The 27,684-nt window shown below is 51.5% G+C and overlaps 9 protein-coding genes across 9 annotated transcripts; 8 read left to right on the forward strand and 1 right to left on the reverse strand.

Annotated features, from left to right (window-relative positions):
* Positions 1 to 278: 278 nt before the first annotated feature.
* N0V89_005443 (uncharacterized protein) lies at positions 279 to 2,188 on the forward strand (the record flags this gene model as incomplete). Its single annotated transcript, XM_056214220.1, has 4 exons — positions 279 to 435; positions 545 to 763; positions 814 to 1,419; positions 1,476 to 2,188. 4 exons carry the CDS (start codon positions 279 to 281, stop codon positions 2,186 to 2,188), a joined length of 1,695 nt encoding a protein of 564 aa, XP_056071487.1.
* Positions 2,189 to 3,155: 967 nt separating this feature from the next.
* On the forward strand, positions 3,156 to 4,279 carry N0V89_005444 (uncharacterized protein; the record flags this gene model as incomplete). Its single annotated transcript, XM_056214221.1, has 2 exons — positions 3,156 to 4,016; positions 4,064 to 4,279. 2 exons carry the CDS (start codon positions 3,156 to 3,158, stop codon positions 4,277 to 4,279), a joined length of 1,077 nt encoding a protein of 358 aa, XP_056071488.1.
* Positions 4,280 to 5,551: 1,272 nt separating this feature from the next.
* N0V89_005445 (uncharacterized protein) lies at positions 5,552 to 6,117 on the forward strand (the record flags this gene model as incomplete). The annotated part of the gene is made up of 2 exons (XM_056214222.1): positions 5,552 to 5,555; positions 5,645 to 6,117. 2 exons carry the CDS (start codon positions 5,552 to 5,554, stop codon positions 6,115 to 6,117), a joined length of 477 nt encoding a protein of 158 aa, XP_056071489.1.
* A 16-nt stretch (positions 6,118 to 6,133) lies between these two features.
* Positions 6,134 to 7,452, forward strand: N0V89_005446 (uncharacterized protein; the record flags this gene model as incomplete). The annotated part of the gene is made up of 4 exons (XM_056214223.1): positions 6,134 to 6,359; positions 6,450 to 6,625; positions 6,725 to 6,860; positions 6,911 to 7,452. 4 exons carry the CDS (start codon positions 6,134 to 6,136, stop codon positions 7,450 to 7,452), a joined length of 1,080 nt encoding a protein of 359 aa, XP_056071490.1.
* Positions 7,453 to 7,753: 301 nt separating this feature from the next.
* N0V89_005447 (uncharacterized protein) lies at positions 7,754 to 9,120 on the reverse strand (the record flags this gene model as incomplete). The annotated part of the gene is made up of 2 exons (XM_056214224.1): positions 7,754 to 8,854; positions 8,911 to 9,120. The coding sequence occupies 2 exons, from the start codon at positions 9,118 to 9,120 to the stop codon at positions 7,754 to 7,756; spliced, it is 1,311 nt and encodes a 436-aa protein (XP_056071491.1).
* A 2,445-nt stretch (positions 9,121 to 11,565) lies between these two features.
* N0V89_005448 (uncharacterized protein) lies at positions 11,566 to 13,195 on the forward strand (the record flags this gene model as incomplete). Its single annotated transcript, XM_056214225.1, has 2 exons — positions 11,566 to 11,571; positions 11,933 to 13,195. The coding sequence occupies 2 exons, from the start codon at positions 11,566 to 11,568 to the stop codon at positions 13,193 to 13,195; spliced, it is 1,269 nt and encodes a 422-aa protein (XP_056071492.1).
* Positions 13,196 to 13,938: 743 nt separating this feature from the next.
* On the forward strand, positions 13,939 to 14,912 carry N0V89_005449 (uncharacterized protein; the record flags this gene model as incomplete). The annotated part of the gene is made up of 2 exons (XM_056214226.1): positions 13,939 to 13,972; positions 14,023 to 14,912. 2 exons carry the CDS (start codon positions 13,939 to 13,941, stop codon positions 14,910 to 14,912), a joined length of 924 nt encoding a protein of 307 aa, XP_056071493.1.
* A 2,836-nt stretch (positions 14,913 to 17,748) lies between these two features.
* On the forward strand, positions 17,749 to 19,360 carry N0V89_005450 (uncharacterized protein; the record flags this gene model as incomplete). The annotated part of the gene is made up of 7 exons (XM_056214227.1): positions 17,749 to 17,858; positions 18,144 to 18,308; positions 18,363 to 18,530; positions 18,584 to 18,742; positions 18,795 to 18,962; positions 19,014 to 19,187; positions 19,240 to 19,360. The coding sequence occupies 7 exons, from the start codon at positions 17,749 to 17,751 to the stop codon at positions 19,358 to 19,360; spliced, it is 1,065 nt and encodes a 354-aa protein (XP_056071494.1).
* A 2,640-nt stretch (positions 19,361 to 22,000) lies between these two features.
* On the forward strand, positions 22,001 to 27,084 carry APM4 (clathrin associated protein complex medium subunit; the record flags this gene model as incomplete). The annotated part of the gene is made up of 3 exons (XM_056214228.1): positions 22,001 to 22,429; positions 22,485 to 23,359; positions 24,177 to 27,084. 3 exons carry the CDS (start codon positions 22,001 to 22,003, stop codon positions 27,082 to 27,084), a joined length of 4,212 nt encoding a protein of 1,403 aa, XP_056071495.1.
* Between the last annotated feature and the right edge of the window lie 600 nt (positions 27,085 to 27,684).

The raw sequence follows: 27,684 nt of genomic DNA on the forward strand, positions 1-27,684 counted from the left end.
CCAAGCGCCGAGCGACTGGGATCCCACCCCCGGATCCCTTCCTCCCCACGGCCATCCCTGCTGGTTCGCCTCGAACCGGCTAGCTGTACCAGATCTGGGCAAGATGCCATGTGCGGGAACCTGGCCAGGCCTTCCTTGGCTGACCTTCCCACGGCAGGGTGAAAGAGTATGTATACAGGGCCTGGGACTGCTGTCTCAAGCTTTCCATCCTTGCCCTCTCCACTCTTCTTCTATATCTCTACTATCCTATCTTGTACGGTGTTTTGAGTCCTCTCACTATGGAGGACAACAAGAACGAGAAGGGTGTCGAAGTCTTGACCGCTGGGGACCTCTACCCCGTCGAGACCGCGGCCGATCAGACCGTTGGCCATGTCGGTAACGCAGACGAGCTCCAGCGGCATCTGGGGAATCGTCAGCTGCAATTGATTGCCATCGGTGAGTACTACCAGGTGTAACCCTCCGCAACCAGCGACGTAAAAGGCTCCTGGTTCTTTCAGGGGCTATTCACCACTTGCGGATCATGTGCTGACAATGTTATCCACAGGTGGCTCCATCGGAACAGCAACCTTCGTTTCCATCTCCAGCGGTCTGCTCAAGGGCGGCCCAGGCTCTCTCTTCCTCGCATATACCATCTACACCTGCATGCTCGGTCTGGTCAATAACTGCCAAGCTGAAATGAGTTCGCATATGCCTGTGACCGGTGGTTTCATTCGCATGGCTGGTAAATGGGTCGACGAGGCTTTGGGCTTCATGATCGGTTGGAGTGAGTTCCTTCGTCTCTTGAGTCGTATCGACGAGTCTAAACGATTGCAGACTTCTTCATCTACATGGTTATTCTTGTCCCCTTCGAGATCACCGCTTTGAATCTGGTTCTGTCCTATTGGCGCGATGACATACCTGTAGAAGCCGTCGTAGCAGGATGTATTGTGCTCTATTTCTGTATCAACGCCTTCGTCGTCAAGTGGTACGGAGAGTGCGAATTTTGGCTTGCCCTCGGAAAAGTCATCCTGCTCCTCGTGCTCTTCTCTTTCACCTTCATTACCATGGTCGGCGGCAACCCGAAGCATGACGCGTATGGTTTCCGCTACTGGAAGAACCCCGGATCCTTTGCTGAACACATCACCACTGGGCCATTAGGGCGATTCGAAGGTTTCCTTGGTGCCCTTTGGAGCGCTGCCTTTACCGTCGTCGGACCCGAGTACGTGTCCATGGTCGCTGGTGAGGTCAAGGCCCCTCGCAAGTACCTCAAGCAGGCTTTCAAGGCGACATATGCGCGTTTTGGCATGTTCTTCATCGGTAGCGCGCTGTGCGTCGGCATCGTCATTCCGTATAACAACACGACTCTTGTTGAGATCTTTAACGGCAAGGCAGGAGGCGCCGGTACCGCGGCTGCATCGCCCTACGTCATCGCCATGAACAGTACGTCTTCTTCTGTACCAAATCATGAGTTGTCCTCAGCTAACCATTTCCCCTAGACCTCGGCATTGAAGGCCTCCCGCACCTTACCAACGCCCTCCTTGTCACCTCCATTTTCTCCGCCGGAAATGCCTACACCTATTACGGCACGCGCTCTCTCTATGGCCTCGCCATTGAAGGCCAAGCGCCCCGCTTCCTCCGCAAGTGCACAAAAGCCGGTGTTCCCATCTACTGCCTTTGCATTGTCATCCTCTTCCCGTTCCTTGCATTTTTGAATGCTTCTTCTGGCTCCGCAAAGGTCCTCACATGGCTCACCAATATCATCACCGGCTGCCAGATTATCGACTACATCGTCATCTGCATCAACTTTATTTTCTTCTACCGTGCTTGCAAGGCCCAGGGTCTGGACCGCCGAACTCTTCCCTACTTTGGTCGGTTCCAACCATGGTCCGCGTATATCCCGCTTGCGTTCCTCATCTGCGTCGTTACCTGCTACGGATACACCACCTTCTTGCCTGGCAACTTCACGGTTGATGATTTTTTCACCTATTATATGATGCTGATAATCGACCCGATACTCTTCATTGGCTGGAAGCTCTGGAGAAAGACCAAATTCATCAAGGCGAGCGAGGCGGATCTTGTTTGGGATAAGCCGCTTATAGATGCGTATGAGGATGCGCTAGAGGAGGAGCATGTAGGATTCTGGAAGGATGTCGGAAATATGTTTGGCAGCTGCTTCCAAAGGAGGAAGAAGGTGGACGAGGAAAAGTGAGTATAGGTGAATTCAAATGTTCAACGAGTGAACAGGTGTGGAGTCCAAAGCGGGAATTTGGAGCATGCGCCCCAGTGTTGCCATTAGAGGTATGGATACGAAGTACTGATAAAGGTGCATTAAATCATACGATCTCAAGGATCCAGACGTCCCCTTCAGTACCCTTGCCAAAACGTGCACGCTACACATAGACTTAAGATTAGCATGCTGGACATCCAGCAACGCCCTGCCTTACTGTATGACCCAATAACCCGGCTCGAGGTCGTTATTGGCCCCATCTTCACCTTGACATGGGAATCGCTGTTCCCCCAACACTCTCACACACTCTCACACACTCTCACACACTCTCACACACTCTCACACACTCTCACACACTCTCACACACTCTCACACACTCTCACACAAACGTCTATCGGTACAGTCTCGGCCTTACAGTACGTAAGCCTTCGATCGTTCTACGACTAGTCCACACCGCGTGAATCACAGCCAGTCATGTAAAGCAGAGCCTCCGACCATGTTCTTGGTCCCCAGAGTTTTGCCACCTGTCGGGTTTCCCGTCCACGTGAGAATGCAAGCGCTTCGGGTGGTGTTCCGGACGTACAGCTCTAGTTCGCCATGCGTGAATGCTCCAGTGCCCAACGCGGCTAGAGCAGGATACCCAAGCACCTGTGTATACAAACACTTGTAGAGATGCATCGGTATAGATGTGCCAGTTCTACAGCATTGCGTACCTCTTCTTTCCATTTTAGCATATATTTTGTTTGCAAACATGTTCCGCACTGTTCCTACTAGCCCTGCCGACCCTGTGTATCTGCTTTCGCAGAGAGTCCGCGCGGACAGTGCGCCTGAGAAGGTCGATCTTGGTGTTGGTGTTTACAGAAACGAGAAAGGACAGTATCATGAGTTGAGGGCGTTGAAGGCGGTGCGTACTCTCTTCTCATAAAGTGAACGTACGCTCATAAACCAAATGAAGGCAAAGCAAATCCTTGCACAGCAGGATGCGAACCACGACTACGAAGTCACAACCGGCAACGCAAAGTTCTTAAATAATGCAGCCCGCGTGCTATTTGGCTCGAACTCGTCGATTCTTGATTCTGGCAAAGTCACTTCGGTACAAGCCATCTCCGGCACCGGCTCCATCCACCTCGGCGCGCTCTTCCTCTCCAAAACCGCTGCCTTCAACGGCAAGAAAGCCTACGTCGGCACGCCAGCATGGGGAAACTATGTGCCATTGTTCAACCTTGTCGGGCTGGAAGTCGTGACATACAAGCACTACGATGCCTCAACCGGAAAGGTAGATTTTGACTCTGTACTAGAGGCAACGAAAAAGGCGGATGAGGGGAGCATTTTTGTGCTCCAAGGATGCTGCCACAACCCATCTGGCGCGGACTTCTCACCTTCGCAGTGGGAAAAACTTGCAGTGGCGATGAAGGCAAAGAAGTTGTTCCCGCTGTTCGACATGGCGTATCAGGGTCTTGGGGCCTCACTAGATGAAGACGCGTATGGCTTGCGGCTGTTTGCAAACAAGGGCTTTGAACTTCTCGCGTGCCAGTCTTTCTCGAAGAACTTTGGACTTTACGGCGAGAGAGTGGGTGTGCTACATGCGGTGAGTGAGGAAAAGGATGTAGCATCTAAGGTGTATGAGAGGTTGCGATGTCTGATTCGGTGGGAGTTCTCATCGAGTCCGGCGTATGGCTCAAGGCTCGTGGACATTGTGCTCAGCGATGATAAGTTGAGGCAAGATTGGCAGACGGAGTTGGCAACAATTCAGAAGAGGCTTGCGGATAATCGGAAAGCACTGCACGCGGAGCTGGTGGACAAGCGCAAAGTGAGCATCAGTACGCCGTTGAAAATCTATTGCTAACATACAACTAGGCACAAGGCAACTGGAGCTCGATACTGTCCTCCAACGGCCTATTCTGCTTCCTCCCACTCAACCCGCAGCAGTGCGAGCGCCTCGCGGCCGAGTTTCACATCCACATGCTGCAGAACGGGCGCATCAATGTGGCGGGGCTGAATCAGTCGAACCTAGGACACGTAGCTTCAGCGCTCGTCAAGGTGACGGGCTCGCCGTCATCGCCGCGCTTGTGAGCTTCTATCAGATAGCCAGATAAATCGTGATCGCGATATCTGGGTCGACGTTGAGATCGGGAGGGCGCCCGATGGTTCTTCGGCCGCGCAACCGGTGGCCCATGCACGCACTAGACCTATATTCGCCGCATTTTCCTGGGGGAACGTTACGGCTCCGCAAGTCTTTGATACGAGCCTGCAAACTGCGGAGACTGCATGTGTAACGGCATTTGATGTCGAAGAAACTCATGGGAGGGACGGATCCAAACTGAGATAGTCAGAGATAGCTCAGAGATACGAAGAACAATGAGTCGCGTCAGGCTGTCACGTTCCACTAGCGCACCAGCCTCAGCCTTCCCCCGCACATTCCTGTCTCGTAACGTGATGCCTGACCTCACCTCAGGTCACGCCGCCACCGTCTGTAGCCGTTCACCGTAGGGTCGTCCCAGTGCCGCGGCTAGAGATGTGACACCTGCATTCGGACTGCAATGCATACCATGGCAAACTCGAGCGAACAGCGACGCTCTTCCAAGCGATCTCCCAATGCGTATGGCCCCCATCTGGTGACCGTACAACCGCTTATCAGTGAAGGTGTTCACGATGTCGACGGCAGAAGATCAAGTGCTCAGGTCTGCAGCCTTGCGCAAATTGCACCAAGCGGAGCTTAAGCTGCGTTTTTGACGATCGGGATAACAAGGTCCTGGTTACACAGGGGTGAGTCGCGCTTATCTCCTCTGGGATTCTCAATGAGAAAAAATGCACTCGAAAGAATTTGCGTCAGCGGTTTTGGTGTATGATCGCGGGATACGAATGGATTCGAAGACTTGTCCGTTAACTGACAGTCCCTAGCTACCTCTCAGATTTGCAACAGAAAGTTGCTCGTTTGGAGAGAAGTCTAAGCCACGTAGAAACGAACCCGGGGCAACCTCAAGAATCTCGAGAACATGGCGATGTTCAAGTCCAGGGGAGCAGCTCCCGGCAGGAGCATCCTCTCCAGGCCACGCGTAGTGGCGACCATGAGCCCCGAGGGACCTCCAGATCGAGTCCTGCAGAGACGCGGGATAACTCTCCGAAGACGGATCAAGGGAATGGAGAAAGTCATGATCTGACAAATCCTTTGCTTGAATCGCCGTCCAAATTCATGGCCGCGTCTTCGGGGAGAACTTTCTATCTGGGAACTTCATCAAACTGGTCTTTTCATGGTCAGGTGTTGGATGTCGTTCACCAGCACATTCGCAGTACTCCCCTACCAGGAGCCGAATTTCTTTTCGACGGCTCGGCTTACAACCTCCCATGGGTATGTCGTAAACTCATTGCTGATTATCAGTAGCTCGTCTTTACCTTGCTGACTTGAGTAATCCCAGGATGGCACTCGCAGTCTACCAGAAACCAACGCGCCTGTCATTCCAAGCATCGACTACGCCATATTTCTCATTAACGCCGTCAAATTTCATTGCGGCCAATTGGTGCATCTATTTGATGAAGAGGAGTTCAACGCCAAATTGCACGCCTTCTATGGCAATGCAGAGCCCAACAAGCTGAACGACAGCCTGTGGTACGTTCAGTTCCTATTAATAATTGCCTTCGGCAGGACGCTTGTACAACGCAAACACCGAGAATCAAAACCGCCGGGCGCAGACTTCTTTGTACATGCGCTTCAACTACTCCCTGATACCAACCGACTGTGCCGAGAACCCCTTATTGCAGCCGAGATACTGTGTGGTATCGCACTGTACCTACAAGCATTAGACTCCCGCAATGCAGCACACGTAACAGTACGTTCGAGCTCCTGTTCTGTGAAGTTAACAACAGCTGAGTCCTCCGCAGATAGGCCAAGCAATGCGGATAGCCTTAGCTGAGGGCATGCATACCGACATGCCTGCGGCAGAACTGGGAGAGGCATTCGTCCAGCGATGTCGCAAGATTTGGTGGTCCATATACATCCTCGACCGACAGATGAGTTCGCAAATGGGGGTCCCGCAGTCGATACGGGACGACGAGATAACGTGTCAACTCACGCACTTCCCGCGCTCTGCTCAGCGGACTGCAGCGCTCAAGATGCAGATCAAGCTTGCACGTATTTATGCGGATATAGCACGGAGTAAGTCGAAGCAGCTCCGTTCGTTGAGACGTTGATATTCGTACCGTCGGGGAGCACGACGGGGGTGGGATCGCACCTAACAATATGCAGGTGTTTACGGCCCGAAAGGCCGCCTTCGCAAGAAATTTGTTATTAGTATCAAGGGGCTGCTCGACGACATGGCCACGGTCGCAGAGGAGCTTCGCAATACTTTCCCTCTGCACTCGGACGAGCGGTTTGGCGGCATCTCAAGAATGCCTGCACATTTGCATTTACTGTATTATCAAGTATGTTAAACCTTCAATTATGTGACCCTGGGCTTTTGCTGACACCCTAATTAGACTATTGTCGTAACGACAAGACCATTACTATTCTGTTGTCTAAAGAAGGCTTTTGAATCACCCAAGGAGGTGGGGGCGCTGGTATCGTCTCGCAAGATCAGACCTCTGTTAACAATGTCTCTCGATGCTTCGCAGAAGATCCTCAACATTCTCGAAAGCCTGCAAGATCAAGACTTACTAGGTTTGCTGAGTCCATACCCGGCTCCCTATACTGAGCTTACAGTCCGTCAGAAACGTTCCTTCCCTGGGATCTCGACTCGCTATTCGTATCTACGATGGTTCTTGTTCTCATTCGCTTCGTCGACGATACTCTTTCCGAGAATAGTTCGGCTTGGTTAAACAAAGCCTTCGCCTTCCTAGACACCATGACCTCCAATGGTAACAAAATAGCCGAGTTCAGGTGCGCTGAGCTGCGCAAGCTGGAAGAGATGCTCACAGAATACTCCGCAAACCAAACTCCTCAGCAGTACCCACCACTCCAACCCCTCGCGCCGCTTCCACCCCAACAGCAACAACCGATTGGGCAACGCCAGCGGCCAGACGGGTTCTTCATGCCGCCTGACACGCAGTCCCCGCGGACAATTATGAATCCGGAGGCTATGGGGATGTATAATGCGTTCAGCGATGAGAGTAGTGGGTTTGGCGATGATTTGACGGCAGATCAGATCCTTGCTGTGGCTGAGTCGATGGATCTCGGAACTACTGACTGGTTCAATGCCTTTGCGACTATGGACACGTATCACATGGGGGATCCGCAACAACCCCCGATTTAGACAATTGATGTTTTCAGCTGAGGCTGAACGACAATGGTCGCAATGGGTGACAATGTCGAGCACAAGCTTCTAGCGCATCGCTCTGGACCACTGTACGACTTGCAACGGACTTATTGATGTATCAGGCGTTTTGGGCTAACAGTGGGGTCATCATTTTAAGAAGATATTCCAGCCCTTCTGGCACACTCGTGGCACGAAAGTTCATTCAAGTCAAAGATCGAACGACAATCAAAGTTCAGAAGAAGATCCGATTGTCTCATGCGCCCTCTATTCTTCATTATGCGACCGTACATCTATAACATTACAACTTCGCCTTCACCGGTTGTTCCGACAGATCACGGAGCTCCCTGACATCTCCCACACGCCAGCTCACATCGGCATCCTGACTTGTCTCGCCGTTGACGGGCTTCGGTTCCCTCCACCGCCACCTCTTAATCGGCTGTTGCCCACCCGATGCGTTCAACAGATCGCGTACCCAGCGACCGACAATGGGGAACATCTTGAAGCCGTGGCCAGAGTCGCCGGTCATGACCATAACCGACGATGAGGTCTTGGGTACGTAGTCGATGATGAAATCTGAATCGTCGGTATCGGCAAACCAGCACAGTGTCTTCTCGACCAAAGGCCGGTCGGCAAGATGTGGGAGTGTCTGGCGGAGTAGTTCCTTCATCTTGAGCTCGTCCTCGTACGGTACAAATCGGTTGACCTCCTCTGGTGCTTTTGATACGCCGCTGGCAGGATCGGTATTGACATAGCCACCACCCATAGGGCACAATTTAAGTAGATTCGTCTTCGGGTCCGGCTCGAAGAAGAAGCCTAGGTCACGGGCGTAGACAACGGGGATGCCGCGCAATGCGGCGGTCTCATCGTCAGTGAGGCGCACGTGGCCAACGGACCATGACTTGGCCGATACATTGGTGCCCAGCTCCGGGAGGATTTTGTGGGCTGCTGCTCCTGCAGCAACAATGACCAGTGATGCGGGGTGGACGCGGCCGTCCGCAGTTCGTACTCCAGTGCTCCTCCTGCCTCTGCTGGTGTTCTCATACACAACCTCATCTACAGCACCAAGCTTCTTGCCGAGGAAGAATCTTACACCAATCGATCGCGCAGCGCGGTAGACGCCACGGAGTGCATTTGCAGAGTGCACGTAGCCATCGTACGTGTTAATGTAGCCTCTCCAGCCGGGGAGATTTCCAGTGAACTGCCAGCACGCCTGGAGAAGGTCTTTGCGGTCGTTGACATTATGGACGAAGGGCTTCATGACGCTGCGCTCTGCGGCTGCTTGAAATCGCTTCATTGTGTCGACGGCCTTTTGGGGCGCGGCTTCTGAGCAACAGTTTAGGAAGCCTACGCGGTGGAAGTAGGGGGCATAGAAGGGCGTTTGCCATTCTTTCATCGCTTCCTGTTTTTCGTTAGAGATTTTATTTCTGATTCTTGGGAGGTTTACAAGAGACGTACGAGTGCAAGATCAGTGTACCATTCATCCTCATACTCTGCTCTCGCAATCTTGTTCAGATCATTTGCGGCTGACCAGCGCGAGGGAATCTCCTCATCCTTCTCGAAAATAGTGATATTGGTGTATCCATTTCTGGAGAGCTCAAGTGCAGTAGACAAGCCAAATGCACCACCGCCAATAATGGCGATAGGTTCGCTCTTGGGAAGAGTCATTATGGGTAGCTGGCAAGTGAATTTGCAGCACGTAAAGTGTGGAAAACACGATATAGAGATGTCGTTGAAGCTACGGGTTGTCCGCTACTTTTTGAACGACTCACAAACGAAGCGATACAAACGGAAACCCAACTCTCATCAGGCGATGCTGTTACGAGCGGCATCCATCGGAATTATCGGAATATAGCTCGTAGGAACCGGTGTGGGATGAGCGCTAGTGGTGGGGTAGCGCGAGCGGTTGACCTACGGGTGGCCTTCCGATGTGTTGTCTATCGTCATGCAGGTGGATTCACTGCACCACGACCAACGGAATACCTACCGTGCAGCCTCGCCTCCCCACATGATAGCATACCGTTAACGGAGGTCACGATGCGCGTCTGGAACAAGGCAATTGAGCCTCGAATCGATGAACGTGCGTTTGTCGGAAATCTCAACACATCAGCTGGCAACGGTTTTTATTCGTTTTACGTACACTGAGGCGGCTGAATCGCCTGCAAGACTGTTGTGAACATTTTGTTTTGATATTGCTGAAATTGGGAAGCTGGACTTCTTCCGATTCATCACTGTTCTCATGACGGAGCTAGTCGACACTCAGAGCTTCACTCGAGGTTGGCGAAACAACCTGCTCGCGGGCTACCTCGCAGGCGATGTTTCTGCAGCTTTCCTATCTGCAACACTCATATCGCCCGTTCTTGTGGCGATAGACAGGTGCGATTCTACCCACTCTCTAATTTCGTATTGTAACACTGTGCAGGGCCGTCGTCGAAAATGTCGCCTCAATTGCGCGGCCACTCTCAACCGCCTTGAAAGAGAACATCCTCTGTACCTTCCGACATCCAAAGCGGTTCTTTGTCGCGAAACCCTTTTTCTACATGTGGACACTCTATGCGGTCACCTACACCACCGCAAACAGCGTAAACAGCCTGACCAGTACATTTATGGATAAGTCGCACGAGGTCCTGGCCAACTCGATCACATTCCTCGCAACATGTACAATAAATGTCCCATTAGGAGTATGGAAAGACATCCGCTTTGTTCAAACATTTGGTGGGCGCCCAACACCACCACCAACAGGCCCCGTGAACACGCCTCCTACTAAAACACCGCCACCACCTCAAAGCCCAACAAAGTTCCCCAGAGCAGTCGGCGCAACGTTTCTCGGGCGCGATGCGATCACTATTCTGGGCTCTTTCACGCTGCCGCCCATGGTCTCACATCATCTTCCTATCGTGGATCCAGCGGCGCAGATGGCCGCCGCGCAGCTGCTTGTGCCGGTGCTTTCGCAGGTCGTGGCTACGCCTGTGCATCTTCTAGGGTTGGACTTGTATTCAAATCCAGAGAAGGGAGAAAGAGGGGAAAGAGCGAAGAGGGTACGGAGGGGTTTGTTAGGGGCTACTGCGGTGCGGTGCGCGAGAATCATTCCGGCGTTTGGTGTGGGCGGCATTGTGAATACGGGGTTGAGGGAGTGGTTTCACGGGAAAGTGGACGGCACTGATAAGCCGGTGGTGGAACGTTGAAAGGAACGTACAGAGATATTGTTGAGGAAGGTCACGGCGTCACAGTAGATGCGTATTCTCAGTCGAGGATCAAGGCTGTTTGCATTCATGTTTCTTTTTTTCGAAAGCATTTCCAGCCAGATGTGAGCTTCAAAATGCTGGTTAACATGCATAGGGAGTCATCCGTACTCAGAGCAATGCTATTTGAGATCAAAATCCATGAACTCGTGGTGAGATTATAGCCACTGTTTGTGAATAGCAAGATGGTCTTCCTAACTCGGCGATACCAAGCGCACACTGCACCAATTCTGTAGACCTATGGTAGCGAGACAGACTCGGAATGGCATACCGCATAAGCGAAGGCCTGATCGGGTAATTTAATACGAGTACGATTGTGCAGGTAGCCAATCAAGAGTTGCATACGATAAGCATTACGGTCAGTCGAATCCACCACCTCGAAGCCGTTACACAACTTGACACAACGATCACAAACTATGACATCCAAGATTGGGCAGCTATCTCAGGATTCAGGTACTAACAGCGCCAATGCAGCTTCCCGATATCGAATCTTCTGTTGCAGTGTTCGTCGCTTGCAAGAAGCCCCGCCACCGCCCGGGCGGTTCGATAGTCAGATCGGAAGGCTACCATCGGCTCCTACAGCGCCAGGGTCTAGGGCATTCTGGGTGCGTCTTCCCCGGATCATTATTCCATTATCGACCACGTACTACACGTGTCATGCGCTTGGGAGCCCGTGACAAGCTAAATACGGCACTATGCCAATCGGCTGCCCGCCCGTTGTATGACCGCTTATCGGGAGGAGCATGCGATGGGTCACAGGTTAGCAAACGGTGTCTATGGAAACACCGATCTCGCTGGAGAAGTAGATGCGGGGTTGTCATTTTGGGCTACGAGTGGGCGGGAGAGTGGGGTATACAGAAAGTACATGAGAATGATTGTCTCGCACTGGAAGTTTGCCTGTTACTCTCCAAGCTGTCTTGCTCATTGAACGTTTCTACACTCAATCACTGAGAAACGCTTCCCTGAGTAACCATGCTACCATACCGTATCGGCACTGCAACTACAAGGAGATTTCCAAAGGATGGCCTCGCCACTGTATCGTACTTCCAGGTACGGTGGCACACAGGTGTCATTCCGCCGACGAGGGGTGTCGGAGCTAACACACAGACGAACACTGATACGATAGCGACTCCACGAACGACAAAAGTCTTGCCTCCAGAGGCAGCAGCTTCAGATGCACCACTGTAAGGCTATCCCTGACCCCTCCTGGTCCGCACAACCAGCGGCGAAAACACCAGACCTTTGCTGATCCTGTCATCAGAGCCACAATGCCTTTGCAAATGCTTCTTCGATCTTTCTTCATTGCCACCATTTCTTCCAAGAAGTACCTTTTGATACCCTCATTGAACTTATTATCCTTCTTTGCAAAGCCGGGCCGGAGCTACCTTTTCAACGTGGATAGGAATCCCGTCCTCCACGGAGTCCTTAAAAAGACATTCTACAACCAATTTTGCGCCGGCGAGTCGAAGCAGGAGACAAAGGCATGCTGCAAGTCTTTGACCGACCTTGGTTTCAAAGGAGTCATCCTTACGTATGCTAAGGAGATGGTGTTCGACCACTCAACTGCAAAGCCGAGCTTGCACGCCGATGAAGCGGCAAAATCAGAGACCTCATCAGCACGCGACTCTGTGATTGAGGAGTGGCGCGTCGGGACTCTCGCTACGGTTGATATGATTGATAAAGGAGATATCCTCGCACTCAAGACTACCGGCGGCGGGCCCGCCGTAGGAGAGGCATTCCATAGGGGCGAGCTCCCTCCGCAGCAGATGATGGATGCTCTTGACGAGATCGCGACCAAGTGCAAGCAGCGCGGCATCCAGATCATCATCGACGCCGAGTCTCAGTACTTCCAGAAGGGCATTGCACGAACGTCTCTCGAGCTCATGCGCAAGTTTAACCGCGAGCCCAAAGTCGTTATCTACAACACATACCAAGCATACCTGAAGAATCAGCCCAAGTACCTGCAGCACCACCTCGCGGAGGCAGAGAAGGACGGCTTCACGCTGGGCTTGAAGCTAGTCCGGGGCGCCTACATGCTATCTGACGACCGGTCTCTAATCCACGACACTAAGGAACAGACCGACGCTGCGTACAATGGCATCGTCGAGGGCGCACTCCATCAGAAACTCTGGGACTTTGGTACCTCCCGGCCGTTCCCGGCTCTCAACCTCTTTTTGGCCAGTCACAACAAGGAGAGTCTCATCACAGCACAACGGTTGCACGCACAGCGAGAGAAGGACGGTTTGCCCACCGTACCAATTGGCTTCGCACAGCTGCACGGCATGTCCGACGAGGTTGGATTCTCGCTGTTGAAGGAACGGGGTGCGGATGGAAAGGCACCTGACGTTTTCAAGTGCTCTACTTGGGGAAGTATGGGAGAGTGCGTAGCATATCTTCTGCGAAGAGCTGTTGAGAACAGAGATGCGGTGTTGAGGACGCAGGATGAGTTTAATGCACTGAAGAAGGAGGTCTGGAGAAGGATGGGTTTTGGAAGAGCGTAGGGAATGAGTTGCATGTCACGGAAGTGAACTGTATGTCACGGGAATGATTTGCATGTCAAGGGAATGATTTGCATTTTAAGGGAATGACTTACGGTAGATGAATGATCATGAATAAGGTCCAGCGATTGATCTCGCTCAATATTGTTATTTCCATGGATTGTGATGGTATCTCGCTTATGTTACGCTCTATTGATTTCTGAACCCGTGGCAGCGAGAACCATTCCGTGAGCAGCTGCACATTGCAAGATCGTTCTGCGTCACCTTGCGAGTATGACAAAAGCAAGGATAACGAACATACTGAAGATTTATTCTCCCTTCGTTCCATCTACGTGTTGTGCTGGTGCTTACAGCATTATTCACTTGTGCATCTTCCACCAAGCTTCTAAGCGGTGAATGGTTCCAAGATTACTACAAACCTTGTGGGAACAGCTGCGTGCTGCACAATCGTTCCAGTGGGCGTTCGATGCATCTCCACCCGCATGCAGGCAGATTATGCCGACTCATCGCCATGAGATTTTGGATGTCATCGTGAACGTTGATCGATGGTGAGGGAAACGATAGTGACGTAGCGCGATGTGGGGAAGCAGCACCCAATCGGCAAGCGTCCCGTTGCGACTTCGGCATAAGGCTAACATCGGTTCGCAACAAACAATGATAACAGTACCTTCCATTTGCATTCCGAGCACTATCAATTCTTCTTACCCTATAGAATAGTACTGAACGGGCAGATCCCAAATTTCAACATGAAAGACTCCACCTTGTGCATCCTTGGCTGCGGTAAGTTGGCCGTCTCACGATGGGGGGCATCCGTTGATACCAGAATTTAGGCAACCTCGGAACACCCATATTGAAGAGTTTGATTGAGGCACCAGAAGGTTCTGGAGTTCCCTTCACCCATTTCATAGCCTGCGTGCACAGTGCCGCATCGGAAGAACGTTTAGCAAAGCGCTTCCCCAAGGAGAAAGAGTCTGGAAAACTAGTCATTTCACGGGGTCAAAACGCCAAAGCAGTCTCAGATGCCGCCGTCGTAATTTTAGGCGTGGACCCGGCGGATGTTGAAGCGACGCTGAAGGGTGACGGCCTCGCGGCGGCTCTCAAAGGAAAACTCCTCATCAGCATATGCGCAGGTTGGGCGCGCAAGAGTCTGGAAAGGATCATCTCCTCCGGCCAAGCCTCTCCCAGCAAAGAAGAGCGAACATGGGTTCTCGTTACTCTGCCTAACGTCGCGGCGCAGGTGTCCCAATCGATTACCGCAATTGAAGACCCAGATCCAGAAACCCCCCACAAGCACGTCAAGACATGCGAGGCCATATTCAACCAGATCGGACGCACAGTGCAACTCGCGCCAAAACTCATGCCCGCGGCATCTGTGCTCGGCGGTGCAACACCCGCCATGTGGGCCATTATCTGTGACGCCTTCATCGATGCGTCTGTCGCTATAGGCGTCCCCAGGAAATCTGCACAGGAGATGATCTACCAGAGTATGCGGGGCTCGGCGGCAATGCTACAAAGCGGAATCCAGCCGGGAGAGCTGCGAGATATGGGAACGAGCCCTGAGGGGTGCACGATTGGCGGCATTATGGTTATGGAGGAGATGGGTGTGAGAGGAGCATTGGGGAAGGCGCTGCGGGAGTCTGTGACACTTGCACGGCTGATGGGAAGCGAGAGGGATGACTTGCATGTTAATGATACGAGGGACAATACGGGGAAGCATTAAATGATGGGGATGGTCGGGATGCGGAATTCATAGCCAAGGACAGTGGATAACGAAATCGTGATTCGTTGCACGCACTTACAAGATGTCGAAGTACACGAATTCGCGGTTACGTTTGTCCTCAGTGTATAAAAAATAGTTGAGGGGTGTGTAGCTCAGCAAATACATGACTCGCGGATTTACTAAATCATGCGCTCGTCCTGGTTCGAGTATCCTTCAAGTTACACAGCTCTTCGTGCTCTACTCACAACACAGTCGGCTGCGTCCATCATTGTCTGTAGAAATTTCCTTGATATCTACAACGCAGTAGTAGCTGAGGGTACGGAAGCAGATCTCGGTTTGAAGACCTGGGTATCCTAGATCGTGCCTTCTTTGTAGTACGGTGATCTTGAGTTCCCTCATTATTTAATGTCGCTTCGCACCATATCTTCGATCTGGTAGCTTCGCAGCACCTTGACTTTGACATCAATGTAGAGGGGTTTTATCGCTCCGGGACATTTGCTATCAGCTCTTGTTAGTAAAACAAGTTTTCAAGCCGGCGAGCTCAGCACATGTGCACATGCACGCGTTCACATTGCCATTTGCCTTTTTAAAAATCTTGTTTCCGTTCAATTAACGAAAAGGGTTTGCCCGCTCCTGGTATCGTTATTCCCCCGTTCTGAGAGCCGGCGAAAGTCTTCGATTTCGCATAATCATGACGCTTTGCTAGTATCAGGCAAATGCAGCACTTGCTGTGCTCAAAACGCCTCGTTGACGTGAGACAAATGAACTTGAACCGCATTCGTCGCTCATCGAGAGCAGCTTGCATCTCGCGCATAGGGCAATAGATCCTTTGTTATTAAGCGCGTAGACCGTACGATATCGATAACATGTCTCGCTGCACGTCGTAGAATTTGCTTCACACGTTGTTAGCATAGTCTACGCGAAAAGATCATGTGCTTGCCCACTTCTCCTGAAGCAAGTCCAGAATTATTCGTCTTCCGCATCCCTCGCCATCGACGATACACACGCGCACGAGAATCACACATCTTCGAGCTATTACTTGAGCCGATCGTCGGTGTTCTGCAAGGTTCCAGTGTAGCTTCCGAAGATAGAACTATTGATGTGTGCTTGTTGACATCGGTTGGCTTGCCATTGTGACTAAGGTGCAACCACGGTTCTGTCTAAGTCAAGCCAATCGGTGGCCGGCGCATTAACGCTTCGGAGAACACTCGCGGAAGTGCTCAGTATCGTGAGCATACTGCAAACATCCCAGCCGTTGGAGATTAACGTTTTCCCGATCATCGTTTGCTCAGGTCGAGTTTCGGTAGTCCGGGGATTGAGCTCGGAGCGAACAAAGTGACTGAAGGTGTGGCCGACACTGTATGACATACTGTGCGGATCAAACGCGCTGTGGACGGGGGCGTCGATTTCCTCGTTGACCTAAATCGGAGAGATGTTGCCTCAGTTCATTCTGCCCTTTCTTGCGTAATACTGGAGGATCGCTGTTATGATGGCCTAACATCGGTCGCCCGAGTAATTTTTCACTACCAATGCGACGATACTACCTAAATTAGCGAAAAGTGCATTCCCAGTTCGAAAACAAACAGCTGATGCACTACGTTCTCATGCTTCCGTTGACGGACTTGGGCCCTCAATCTAGATGAAGATCTTCACGAAAACGGAGCTCGAGAGCGTAGATCCTGGGCTTGCACAGTGGAGAAAGGTGCTACTCTTGGAGCCTGCGCTGAAAAGTAGGTGGCTTCCTTACGATCGCCGGAGATGAGTCGTCATGCTGGGGCGGAGGAACTCGCATTGGTGGGGGAAAAGGCCACCCAGCAACAGTCTGGCACTTCCGATACGTTACGCGTCAGTCTTTCAGCTCCGACAGGCGGCAACGCATTGGGAAGTGTTGAAAGTCGTAGTATGAACCTTGAAAGTCGTTGTCGCTTCGGCGCCCATCCAATCGGCACGACATCGGCGAGATTTGGCATATCACGTGAGTACACATCACTCGACCTCCTTCGTCCTGCACACATGTCTCTCCAACATGGAAAGCACCTGCATTCGTTTGCCAGCATTAATAGTCTGCACTAGGAAGAGCCACACAACCCGTTGCGCATTTGGCTCTAATCTTGTGTACGTGCGCCATTCGCATTGTGAGCTGTACATACCCAGCCACGACAGATCGTCATGCAACTCACAAACTATCCCCATCGCAGACCAGCGCCTGAAGAAGACTAATTGTTGCATGGGCCGCACAGTAACGCTTGAATGCTGGCGAGTCGAAGCTTGTCAAGCCTCAGGGGCGCGTTTCGGCGGGCTTGCGTTGTCGGCGCCGCGACGCGCAAGCTGTGGAGTCTCGGCCTATCCCACAACATCTGGTCACCAAACGAAACACGCGCATCGGCCAATCTTTACCTGGAAAACGCCATTGAGGCTCTGCGTGATGAAACTTGCGATGGACGACACTGGTGGGTGACTTGAAACGCTGTACGCAAGCTTTAGGTAAACAGTCGTGGCCTGAGAGCACAACCACGCTGGGGCTTGTTTTCGCCGCGTCATTGGTAACGACTGCTACGAGCATCGTACTCTATTTCGAGAACTTACGGATATAAAAATGAGAGGATAGAGCCCGTAAAGTCACCATCACTCACTTCGATCACCACCTTCCTCTCTACATCACTTCCTTACTTCCTTGTTTGGTCTGCATCATCTCATCATCTGCTTCGTCTGTTTTCCTGGTTTTGACAACCATCTTTCACTTGTTTCCGATTAACCGTACCATCTTTCTGTCTCGTTCAAGTCCCTTTCGCTACACAGACAAAGTCTTCATCTGAGTTCATCTGAATCGTTCATCATGGTCAACTTCAATCGCCTCGCCTGCGCCCTGGCTGTCGCCAGCTTCGCCTCTGCCCAATCCTTCGGAGGCGCTGCCCCTAGCGGACCTCCCCCCAGCGGCGTTGCACCGTAAGTGTTATTTCTGTGAACAGTCTCATACGCTTGCTGATGTGATCTAGGTCTGGGCCTCCTCCATCGGGGCTCCCTTCAGGTGCCAGGCCCACTGGCCCGCCACCTTCGGGCGCTCCCCCAGCGCCGTCACGCGCTGCGAACCGACGTGCTCGCCGTCAGAACGCGTCTGATCTTCCGCCGCCCAGCGGCACTGACCGCCCCACTGGGCCGCCGCCTTCTGGGACTCCCCCGGGAGTCTTTTTGAGCCTTGCATAATGGTCTTGGAACTCACAACAAACTTAGTCCTCGCCCATCTGGCACTGGCAAGCCCACAGGGCCTCCGCCATCAGGCGCGCCACCTGCTCAATCTGGCGCTGCACAGAACGCTCGTCGCCAGCAATCTGACCTTCCTCCTCCGCCGAGCGGCACGGAGCATCCTACTGGACCCCCTCCGTCCGGCACTCCTCCGTAAGTGGATATATGTAGCCGTTCGTGGTACCCTTCACACTAAAACAGCATCAGTCCTCCCCCTTCGGGCACTGGCAAGCCTACCGGTCCTCCACCATCGGGCGCGCCCCCGGCTCAATCTGGTGCTGCGCAGAATAATGCTCGTCGTCAAGAGTCTGACCTTCCCCCTGCCCCAAGCGGCACTGATCGCCCCACTGGACCTCCTCCGTCTGGCACTCCTCCGTAAGTTTGCGTGCACACTATGCTGCGACTGCTTCATACTGATATATTATCAGTCCCCCTCCGTCAGGCACTGGAAGGCCCACTGGTCCGCCTCCATCAGGCGCTCCTCCCGCGCCCTCAGGTGCTGCCAACGGCAATGCTCGCCGCCAGGACGCTTCTGCTCCTCCCCAAGCTTCTGGTTCCCCTCCTCCTATGCCTTCCGGCACGCGTCCGTAAGTCTTCTTGCCCAAGCAAATTATTTCACTCGTTGCTCACCCCATACAGCTCTGGCCCACCTCCATCCGGACTCCCCTCTGGTGTAAAGCCTACCGGCCCTCCTCCATCGGATGCCCCTCCCGCCCCAACTGACGCTGCCAATGCTCGTCGCCAGGACGCTTCTGCTCCCGCTCAGCCCTCCGGCTCGCCTCCCACCAAGCCCTCTGGTGCTCGTCCGTAAGTCTCCTTTACATATACCTACTGAAATACATGACTGACTCGATATAGCTCCGGCCCACCTCCGTCTGATCTCCCCTCTGGTATGAAGCCTACCGGCCCTCCTCCATCGGGCGCACCTGCTGCCCCATCTGATGCTGTCAACAACAACGCTCGTCGCCAGGATGCTTCTGCTCCCGCTCAGCCCTCCGGCTCGCTCCCTCCCAAGCCTTCTGGTGCACGTCCGTAAGTTACCTGGTCTTAGAAAACTATAAATTTATATACTCATCAAGTACAGCTCTGGCCCACCGCCTTCTGGTGCTCCCACCGGGTCCCCATCTGGACCAGCCCCGACCGGACCCGTTCCCACTGGACAGCCTCCTGCTCCTTCGGGCTTTGTCACCAGCGTCCGCGCCTAGAGGATATCTCTAGCTTTTGCGACGGCGCTCTCGAAGAGCTACATCAAGACCTCATTTAAGCACAGCGCACAAATATAGTGACCAGGTGACCAGACCAGGCAAGATCCATCTTTCAAGGCGCACTATATAGTGCAGGTGCTTCGGTATCCGATATGTATTCTCTTCTTGTTTTTCCTTACCATTGCATGATCATACCCACTGTTACACTCATTGACTAGGCGTTTTTGATATTTCTTGGCCGCATGGAGGATCAAAATGTATAGACATCTGTCTGTATATATGCCTTGTCTTCAGGGCCACTCGAATGTGAATAGTTTCGAGAACTGTTCGCTTTGACTTGAGCACAAGTTTCGATTTCAACGAAGTCGAGTGATGAGAGCGAAAGTCGGGGAGCTGATAACACACTTTCTGATTTCGAGGTTGTCTTCTGGCACTGCTGTTGACGAACAGAATCATGTTTGCGTGAATATAGGTAGCGTCGAGATGCTAATCCAGCAACATCATGCAGTTATAAAACAGATGCTCACCACTACTCGAAGCTACGTCCGTATTGTATTGGACTGCAGAATACGACTGAGTCTGCGAATAGCATGTATCACCAAAACGTACACCATCGGCCAGTCTTTCAACCGAAACTGCCTAGGATCTGAGATCTCCGGTAGCTACACCCCATGCTGCACAACTCAAGAAGCTACGCGAATTGCGACATCTGCTCGCAATAGGATGTGCTTCCCACCTACCTTCTAAGCTCACTTTGGAACCGCGAGAGGGATCAATGGTGTCACAATTTGTCACGTATAGGATGGATGGATATACTCCACTGTGGGAGGTAGGGTATTCGGACGATCATCTCATAACCCATGAATTCTGACGTCTAGAAGTGAATCAGTGTTCTTGTCAAGGTTCGGTCAACGACAAGCTCCTGTTGATGTTATTATTCAGATTCGTTTCTGACTTTTGATTCTATACCCAATCATTGACTCGAACTTTTTAGGGTGTCCTAACTTCCCAATAAAATACGTTGAATACCATTTCTAGGTGGGAGTGTGTGCGTCACCAAGGTCATTGTGAGAAAGACCATCGTCGGAGGGATCATCGTTGGGAAAATCGTCATTGGGCTTGCGTGGTGGTTCTCCCCACTTATCAAACGGAAGTCGTCCGTCAATTACGTATGCCCGAGAAACTTGTTGACACTTCCCGTACGAGGCCACCCGCTGATCTTGGTGGTGCTCGTAAAGTTCCGCCGCCTGTAAGAAATACGAGGCAGTGTAGCAACCTACGTTGCTCACATAGGTTGATAGGCTGGCCGCTTTGATGGAGCGTTGCGCTCTTTCATCAGAATTGTATGCTGAACACCGGAAGGATGAGTGCTCGTGTCCATCCTTGCCATCTTGAAAGATCGAGGATCGGAAAAGTCCTCGATCACATCCTTGTCTTCGAATAGCGGCTTCAACTCTGAGTGACTTGCTACTTCCGTCAACTAACTTTCGTAGTCTAAAGAAACTGAAGTACTCTCGAAGATCTCCACCTTCATCAGGGAGGATGTTTGTGACCCTGAGTGTGGGCGGGTTTCCGTATTTCGGTAACATAGCATATCTGGTGGGAACATCGACTGCCCGTTTTCCGATCAAGGGTCTATTGCAAGACTCATACGCAGCATTATCCCTGACACAACGTAGCTGAAGTTCACTAGATCATAAATCCTTTTAGGCGAGCGTAGTATAAGAGTGACCGGTGATTGTTCGTTCAAAAGCTCTGTGACAACACCCACCTCTTCATTGATAAATTGACAAGAGAACACAATCTTCGTAGAAACCATATAGACCGGCCAGCTTCCCATCGTGGGTACCTTCCTAGACATGACAGACTGGTACATCAGTGTGATAATAAATTCAAGGGACGCCTGGGTAACCTCGAGAGTAGCTGAACCGGTCCGGATCCGGTGAGCCCATCCCCGATCGATGATGACGGATTCCAATACACAGTGTCCGCTTATATTCTGGCTGCTCCGGGTTTGTCTTACTTATCTCTACGGCTAGTGGCGCAGTCGTTCCAGATGTTGAAGGCTCATTGCTGATATCAGTAGTGAGTGGCTTGAATCGCTCGCGACGATCGTGCGAGGATGACATATTGACAGGTTTAGGAACGATCCGCAGACCAAAGGCACCAATGTATGCCAGTGGATGAGGGGTTACCTATTACAAGGGATGGAAGAGTGATGGAGTGTTGAAGCAAGCACTCTCAGGAGCAGTATTATATGATGGGATAGATTGATTGAACTATCTAGACCAGCTAAAGTGGTGCATGATATAGTGGCTTTCTAGTCACGCGGAGTATCTGCGCGGGGTTCTGACTTGGAGCAGGAGGTGCATGGTAATGAATTAAGAAACTCCTACCATGAAACGTTTCAAAAGGCTTACGTATTTGGTACCATAAAAACTAGTCCAACACAATGCATTGAATTGTGACTGAAGTGGGTGGTTGATGCCAGGCCGTACCGCGGTTGAGAACCCCGGAAAAGGCGGCTTGGCAGTGGCCCAAGCTTCCGCTCCTTCCCCACGCTGCCAGAAAGACGACCCTCGAGCACAACTGCAAGTCACAGTTCACCCTTCCTGATTTCTTCGCCTCCCCTCTTTCGCCATGCTTTCCGGAATACTGATATTCAATCAAAAGGGCGAAAACCTCATCTTTCGCGCTTTCCGCAACGACTGCCGACCGCGCCTCGCCGATGTCTTCCGCATTCAAGTAATATCGAATGCTCAAGTGCGATCACCAATCCTCACCCTAGGCTCTACCACTTTCAGCCATGTCAAGCATGAGAATATATACTTGGTCGCCGTCACAAAAAGCAATGCGAACGCGGCCTTGGTTTTCGAATTCATATACCGGCTGATCGCGTTGGGAAAAGCGTACTTTGGCAAGTTTGACGAGGAAGCTGTTAAGAACAACTTCGTCTTGGTATATGAGCTTTTGGACGAGATATTGGACTTTGGGTACCCGCAGAATACGGAGACGGACACACTGAAGATGTACATTACAACTGAAGGGGTCAAGTCGGAACGCGCGATGGTAGGCAAACTATGGAGAGGACGCGACTGCTTTGGCAATGCTAATCGATCCACAGGAGGACTCGTCCAAGATTACAATGCAAGCGACCGGCGCGACATCCTGGCGGCGCAGCGACATCAAATACCGCAAGAACGAAGCTTTTGTGGATGTCATAGAAGATGTAAATCTGCTCATGTCAGCAACAGGAACAGTGCTACGGGCAGACGTCAACGGTCAAATTATTATGCGCGCATATCTCTCGGGCACTCCGGAGTGCAAGTTCGGACTCAACGACCGGTTGACACTGGGCGACGACAATCTGCAAGGGCCGTCTGGCAATAAAGCGGGTGCGAAGGCAACAAGAGCAGCAGCAGGAAGTGTGTCATTGGAGGACTGCCAATTCCACCAGTGTGTGAAGCTCGGCAAGTTTGATGCGGATAGGATAATATCGTTCATTCCCCCGGACGGCGAGTTTGAATTGATGCGATACCGAGCAACCGAGAACGTCAATTTGCCCTTCAAGGTGCACGCCATTGTCAACGAGGTTGGCAAGACCAAGGTAGAATACAGCATCGCAATTCGCGCGAATTACGGTTCGAAGCTCTTTGCGACCAACGTTGTCGTGCGGATACCTACACCACTCAACACAGCGCGCATTACTGAGCGGACATCGCAAGGCAAAGCGAAGTACGAGCCCGAACACAACAACATTGTTTGGAAAATCCCACGATTCACTGGGCAAAGCGAGTTCGTGCTGAGCGCTGAAGCCAGCTTGACGAGCATGACAAATCAAAAGGCTTGGTCAAGACCGCCGTTGAACCTCAGCTTCTCGTTGCTAATGTTCACGAGCTCTGGACTGCTAGTGCGATATCTTAAAGTGTTTGAGAAGAGCAACTACAGCAGCGTGAAGTGGGTGCGATACATGACCAGGGCGGGTAATTACGAGATACGGTAGGTTTTTCATGCGGACCAATAGAACTCGGTTGGGCTAACATTTGTCGCAGATTCTAGTAGTACTTTGTTCATATTTGACCATGTGAGAACCGTGCCGGCGTTGCATTGCAGGCGTTTACTGGGATATGATTGCTATATATCCGCACGTGTCAATGAATCATTCTTAAGAGGTGGGTAGACCCATATACAATAATGTACCACAGGATGCGACCGATTAGCGCAATTTCTCTCCGATGAGGTGGCTCTTTTATTGAACAACCGAACTCGTGGCGTGCAAAGTGCAACTCTCTTTTCGAGACCTAACCTCTTTCCACTCTCACTGACTGCAGTATTCATAGGAATCTGACATGACGGCTTCAAGTGATTCATCGGCCTCGACATTCGCAGCAAGAAGCCCCAATACTCTGTGTGTCGATACACCAGGTCGTGCAGCAAATGTTGGACACACATGACCCCGCTTCTTGCGTTGCCTTTTGAACCCAACACGCTGGCGACAAAGTCTGATATGCGACACAACCTCTTTTCTTCAGTGGTCCGTCCCATGTCGCCATCTCACAAGTGCGAGCACATGAAGCATCGCGCAGATGGCAGGTGATATTGCTAGCGAGGAAGTCACTGGCTGAATTGGAAGGTTAAGGCTGCGAGGGCTCAACCCACCTGCCGCCAAATTACTGTCACCAACCTAAGACTTCCATCCACCCTGCTGATAATATGGATCCCGTCACGGCGGCAGGATTAGCATCAAATGTCATATCCAACTTATTGGTATTGCTCGCGACATTGCGCTCACCGCAAAGGACCTACGCGGATGCAGGAATGGACTTTCCCAGGAAGCTGAAAGATATTTCGTGAAGGCCAAACTTGTCCGCGAAAGTTTGGTCACGATCATCCAAGCACCTTCCACCTCACTTGTCGACGATTCTCTCCGGGAATATGCGCAGAACATGCGCATTTGTGCCGATACTTATCTCTCGACGCTTGATGGTTTGAGAATCAAAGATTCCAGCAAGAGGTCAACTGCATGGGGAGCGGCTGTCAGATTTTGGTGGAAGAGAGCAGAGCTAGACCAGTCGTCTACAACCATCGAGCGAGTGGGCACTCAGATCGCCGCTTACATCGTTGCCACACATATTCCGACGATGAGGTCCGGCCTAAACGGTATCCAGGAGCACAACTTACGGATGGAAGCAAGTCTGTACAACAAAATGGAAGAGCTCTCATCCCAGGCGAGCCAGAACAATGAGAAACTCAAATGTCACAGCAAAGACATCCTGGAAGCCACCCGAAGGTGGTTCGAACACCAAGAACAAGTGAAGATTCAACGTCGATGCTTACAAGCCCTTCATTTTCCCCAGATCGAGAGCCGCGAGAATGATGTGAAGGAAGCACATGTAAAGACTTTCGGGTGGATTTTGGAAGATTTGCAGCCAGCTCTCGACCTGCCTCAGCGGTCGAACTTCAAACAATGGCTGCGCTCTCCAGATCAAAATGCAAACGTCTTCTGGATATCGGGAAAACCGGGGTCAGGTAAAAGCACGCTCATGAAGTACCTCGTTCAGAGAGCGAAGCAACCCAAGCACATTGGCGAGTGGGTTAGCGACAAGCAATTGATCGTTGCCGAATGCTTCTTCTGGAGGTACGGCAGCCGGCTGCAGCGGTCACTAAACGGTCTTGTGCGATCACTGCTCTACCACATACTCGAGCAGTGTCCGGATCTAATCGCAACAGCTTTTCCTGGATTTGACCGGCTTCGGGATCGTGCCGATTACGAGTTCCCTCAAAAAGCACTTGAAGAAGCTTTCACTCGCATCACGAACGGCTTAGATGATCGTAATGCGCGACTCTTCATTATGATTGATGGATTGGACGAGTTCGATGATCGGGAAGAGCGCGGTCCTTCACTTCATGATCAACAGGACCTGATCAAACTCCTAGGCGTGTTCTGCAGAAACGAAGCTATCAAGCTATGTATATCAAGTCGGCCTCTTCCCGTCTTTATGCAAGAATATGGACAAGATCAGGGCCGTTACATCCGTATGCAAGATCTGACGTCCGACGACATTCGTATGTACATCAGAGAGGAATTGGAAAACAACAAAGCTTTTCAGCAGCTCGCTATGGATAATCAAGAATACAACCATCTCGTCAATGAGATAGTTGATGCCGCCCAAGGGGTATTCTTATGGGTTCACTTGGCTGTCCGCTCCTTACTACAAGGGATCACGAATGAAGACGGGCTTGCGGGCTTGAGGGAGCGTTTACGACAACTACCACGCGAACTGGATGATCTTTACAAGCACATATTGCACAGTATAGAATCGATATATCAAAGAAGCTCCACACTCATGCTCTTGGCTCATGTCGATGCGGAATACGAAGCATCGATTCCCTTGTTTCTCAATTACCTGGACGACTACGAGTGCACCGTTTTGTCTCAGACTCGTAAGCTTGACAATGTTCAACTTATCAATATCCAAGAAAAATTCAACGGGAGACTCAACGCACGTTGCCGAGGGTTGTTGGAGTACACAAAACCCTGCTTTGGTCTCCACACTTCGCCTGCTCTAACTGTTTCGGGAGTCCCTTCTTTCGAGTTTCTCTCTCATTCCTCCGCAACGGCAGCTGTCACAAGTTGTCATAGAAGCGTGGTCGATTTTCTAAGAAAGCCCGAGATCAGGACCTGGCTTTTGGAAAGAGCTAGGCTCAGCCCAGAGCAGCTACACCTGTTCTACTGCAGAGCTTGTGTTGCTGTGATTGAAGTCATCTTTCTGCTCATCAATGGAGAGACCACAGCCAACCTCTTTGGCGGCTACGCGCGTGTTAATGGGATAATTTCATTCTTCATGCATTGCGCGGATCAGCTTAAAGCCGATGTCGTCGATCCTCTACGAACCAAACTTGACCATCTATTGGTGCAGCCAGCATTTGAAGGTGGTCATTCGCTCATAAACCGTATCATACCTTACTTCATGAGCCAACGATATGACCTCGATAGCTGTCCTCCAATCTCCGAATCGAATATACTTGCCTTCCTCGCATATTTTACCTATGGCACGGAATATATCAAGACAAGGCTTCGAGACGATTCAGAACTTGTCGGTATAGACGACCAAGGATGCTCTTTGCTCTATGTAGCATGTTTGCATTGGCGGGCGAACCCCGGAAAGGGAGATTTGGTGCTGTTACTATTAGAGTACGGATCAAATCCCAACCAGATGGTACAGAGCATCACCCCGTGGCAGCGAATAGTGACAGACACTTTTGCCGCCGTCTGCGCGAACTTTTATTACAACTTGGTACGCGAGTCACCAAGAGTCCGTGCCACTGTTCACGCTTTCATACGTCACGGTGCGGACTTGGACGTACCTTGCTCCTTCGTTGGATGCATCGGAGATGGAGGGTCAGGACTAGATTTCCATAGGACACCATGGACTCGCAATGGTAATACTCCCCTAATCCTACATGAGCCGGGGATTCGAAGCTCCACATGCTGTTGTCAGCCGCAGCCGCATAATACCTCGCAGATACGATTCTCCCTGTCAGCTGGAGTTGTTGCTCGATATCTATGCCATTTCTATGGCGTCGTGCTGGATCAAGAAGTATCGGACGCTTTGCAAAACTATGCAGCCCCCGAGGAGCTGGAAGCCTACTTGGGGGAAATTAGCCGAGACCTTTCCGTCAAAGTGGAAGCGGGACGACAAGAAGAGCCTCGAACAAGTTGATAGACCTACCTACAAGTTTGGTGTACGCAGGGTAGCAGGACATGACTCATGCATTGTCGCGACAGCCTTTGATCTCTTCGTTGTTTCAGCCTGGGGATAGCAAAATGATCGTAATGGCTCCTGTTAAGTTACGAAGGCAGTCATTCGTGGACAAGAAGTCGGATCCTAATCCAAGAGTGCTTAGAAGGCTTTTCCTTCATGGTCTTGAGGTCAAGGGATCTTCTCATTTCTTGGCTGTTTTTCGTCGGTTCTGGATGGCTTTAGCCGCGCAAATCCGATCTTTTTTTTTCTTTCATTACGCGGATGACACGATGTCCCAACCGAAATGCAAAAGACTAGTTGGCGCAAATTGCGTTCCTCGGTGGTAGCTATGTCTATGTCGGTCGGACAGGAGTGCGAGAAGGATCGCGAAGTCATCCCTACTCAGTTCAGTCATTTCCGATGGCGCATGTGGAGATACGAATTTCATTGAGTATTCTAGTTATATTATTGATTTTTGGTCACTCGAAACGGTACCTCAGCTTCTCTCTGTGTGAGCGCCCTCACGTTCTTGTACTCGTAGAGCCCCAGCCCCGCAAGAGGATTTATGCTATCCCTCTA

Source organism: Didymosphaeria variabile (assembly GCF_027946475.1).
Source record: "Didymosphaeria variabile strain IMI 356815 chromosome Unknown scaffold_4, whole genome shotgun sequence".
Classification (NCBI taxonomy): Eukaryota; Fungi; Ascomycota; class Dothideomycetes; order Pleosporales; family Didymosphaeriaceae; genus Didymosphaeria; species Didymosphaeria variabile.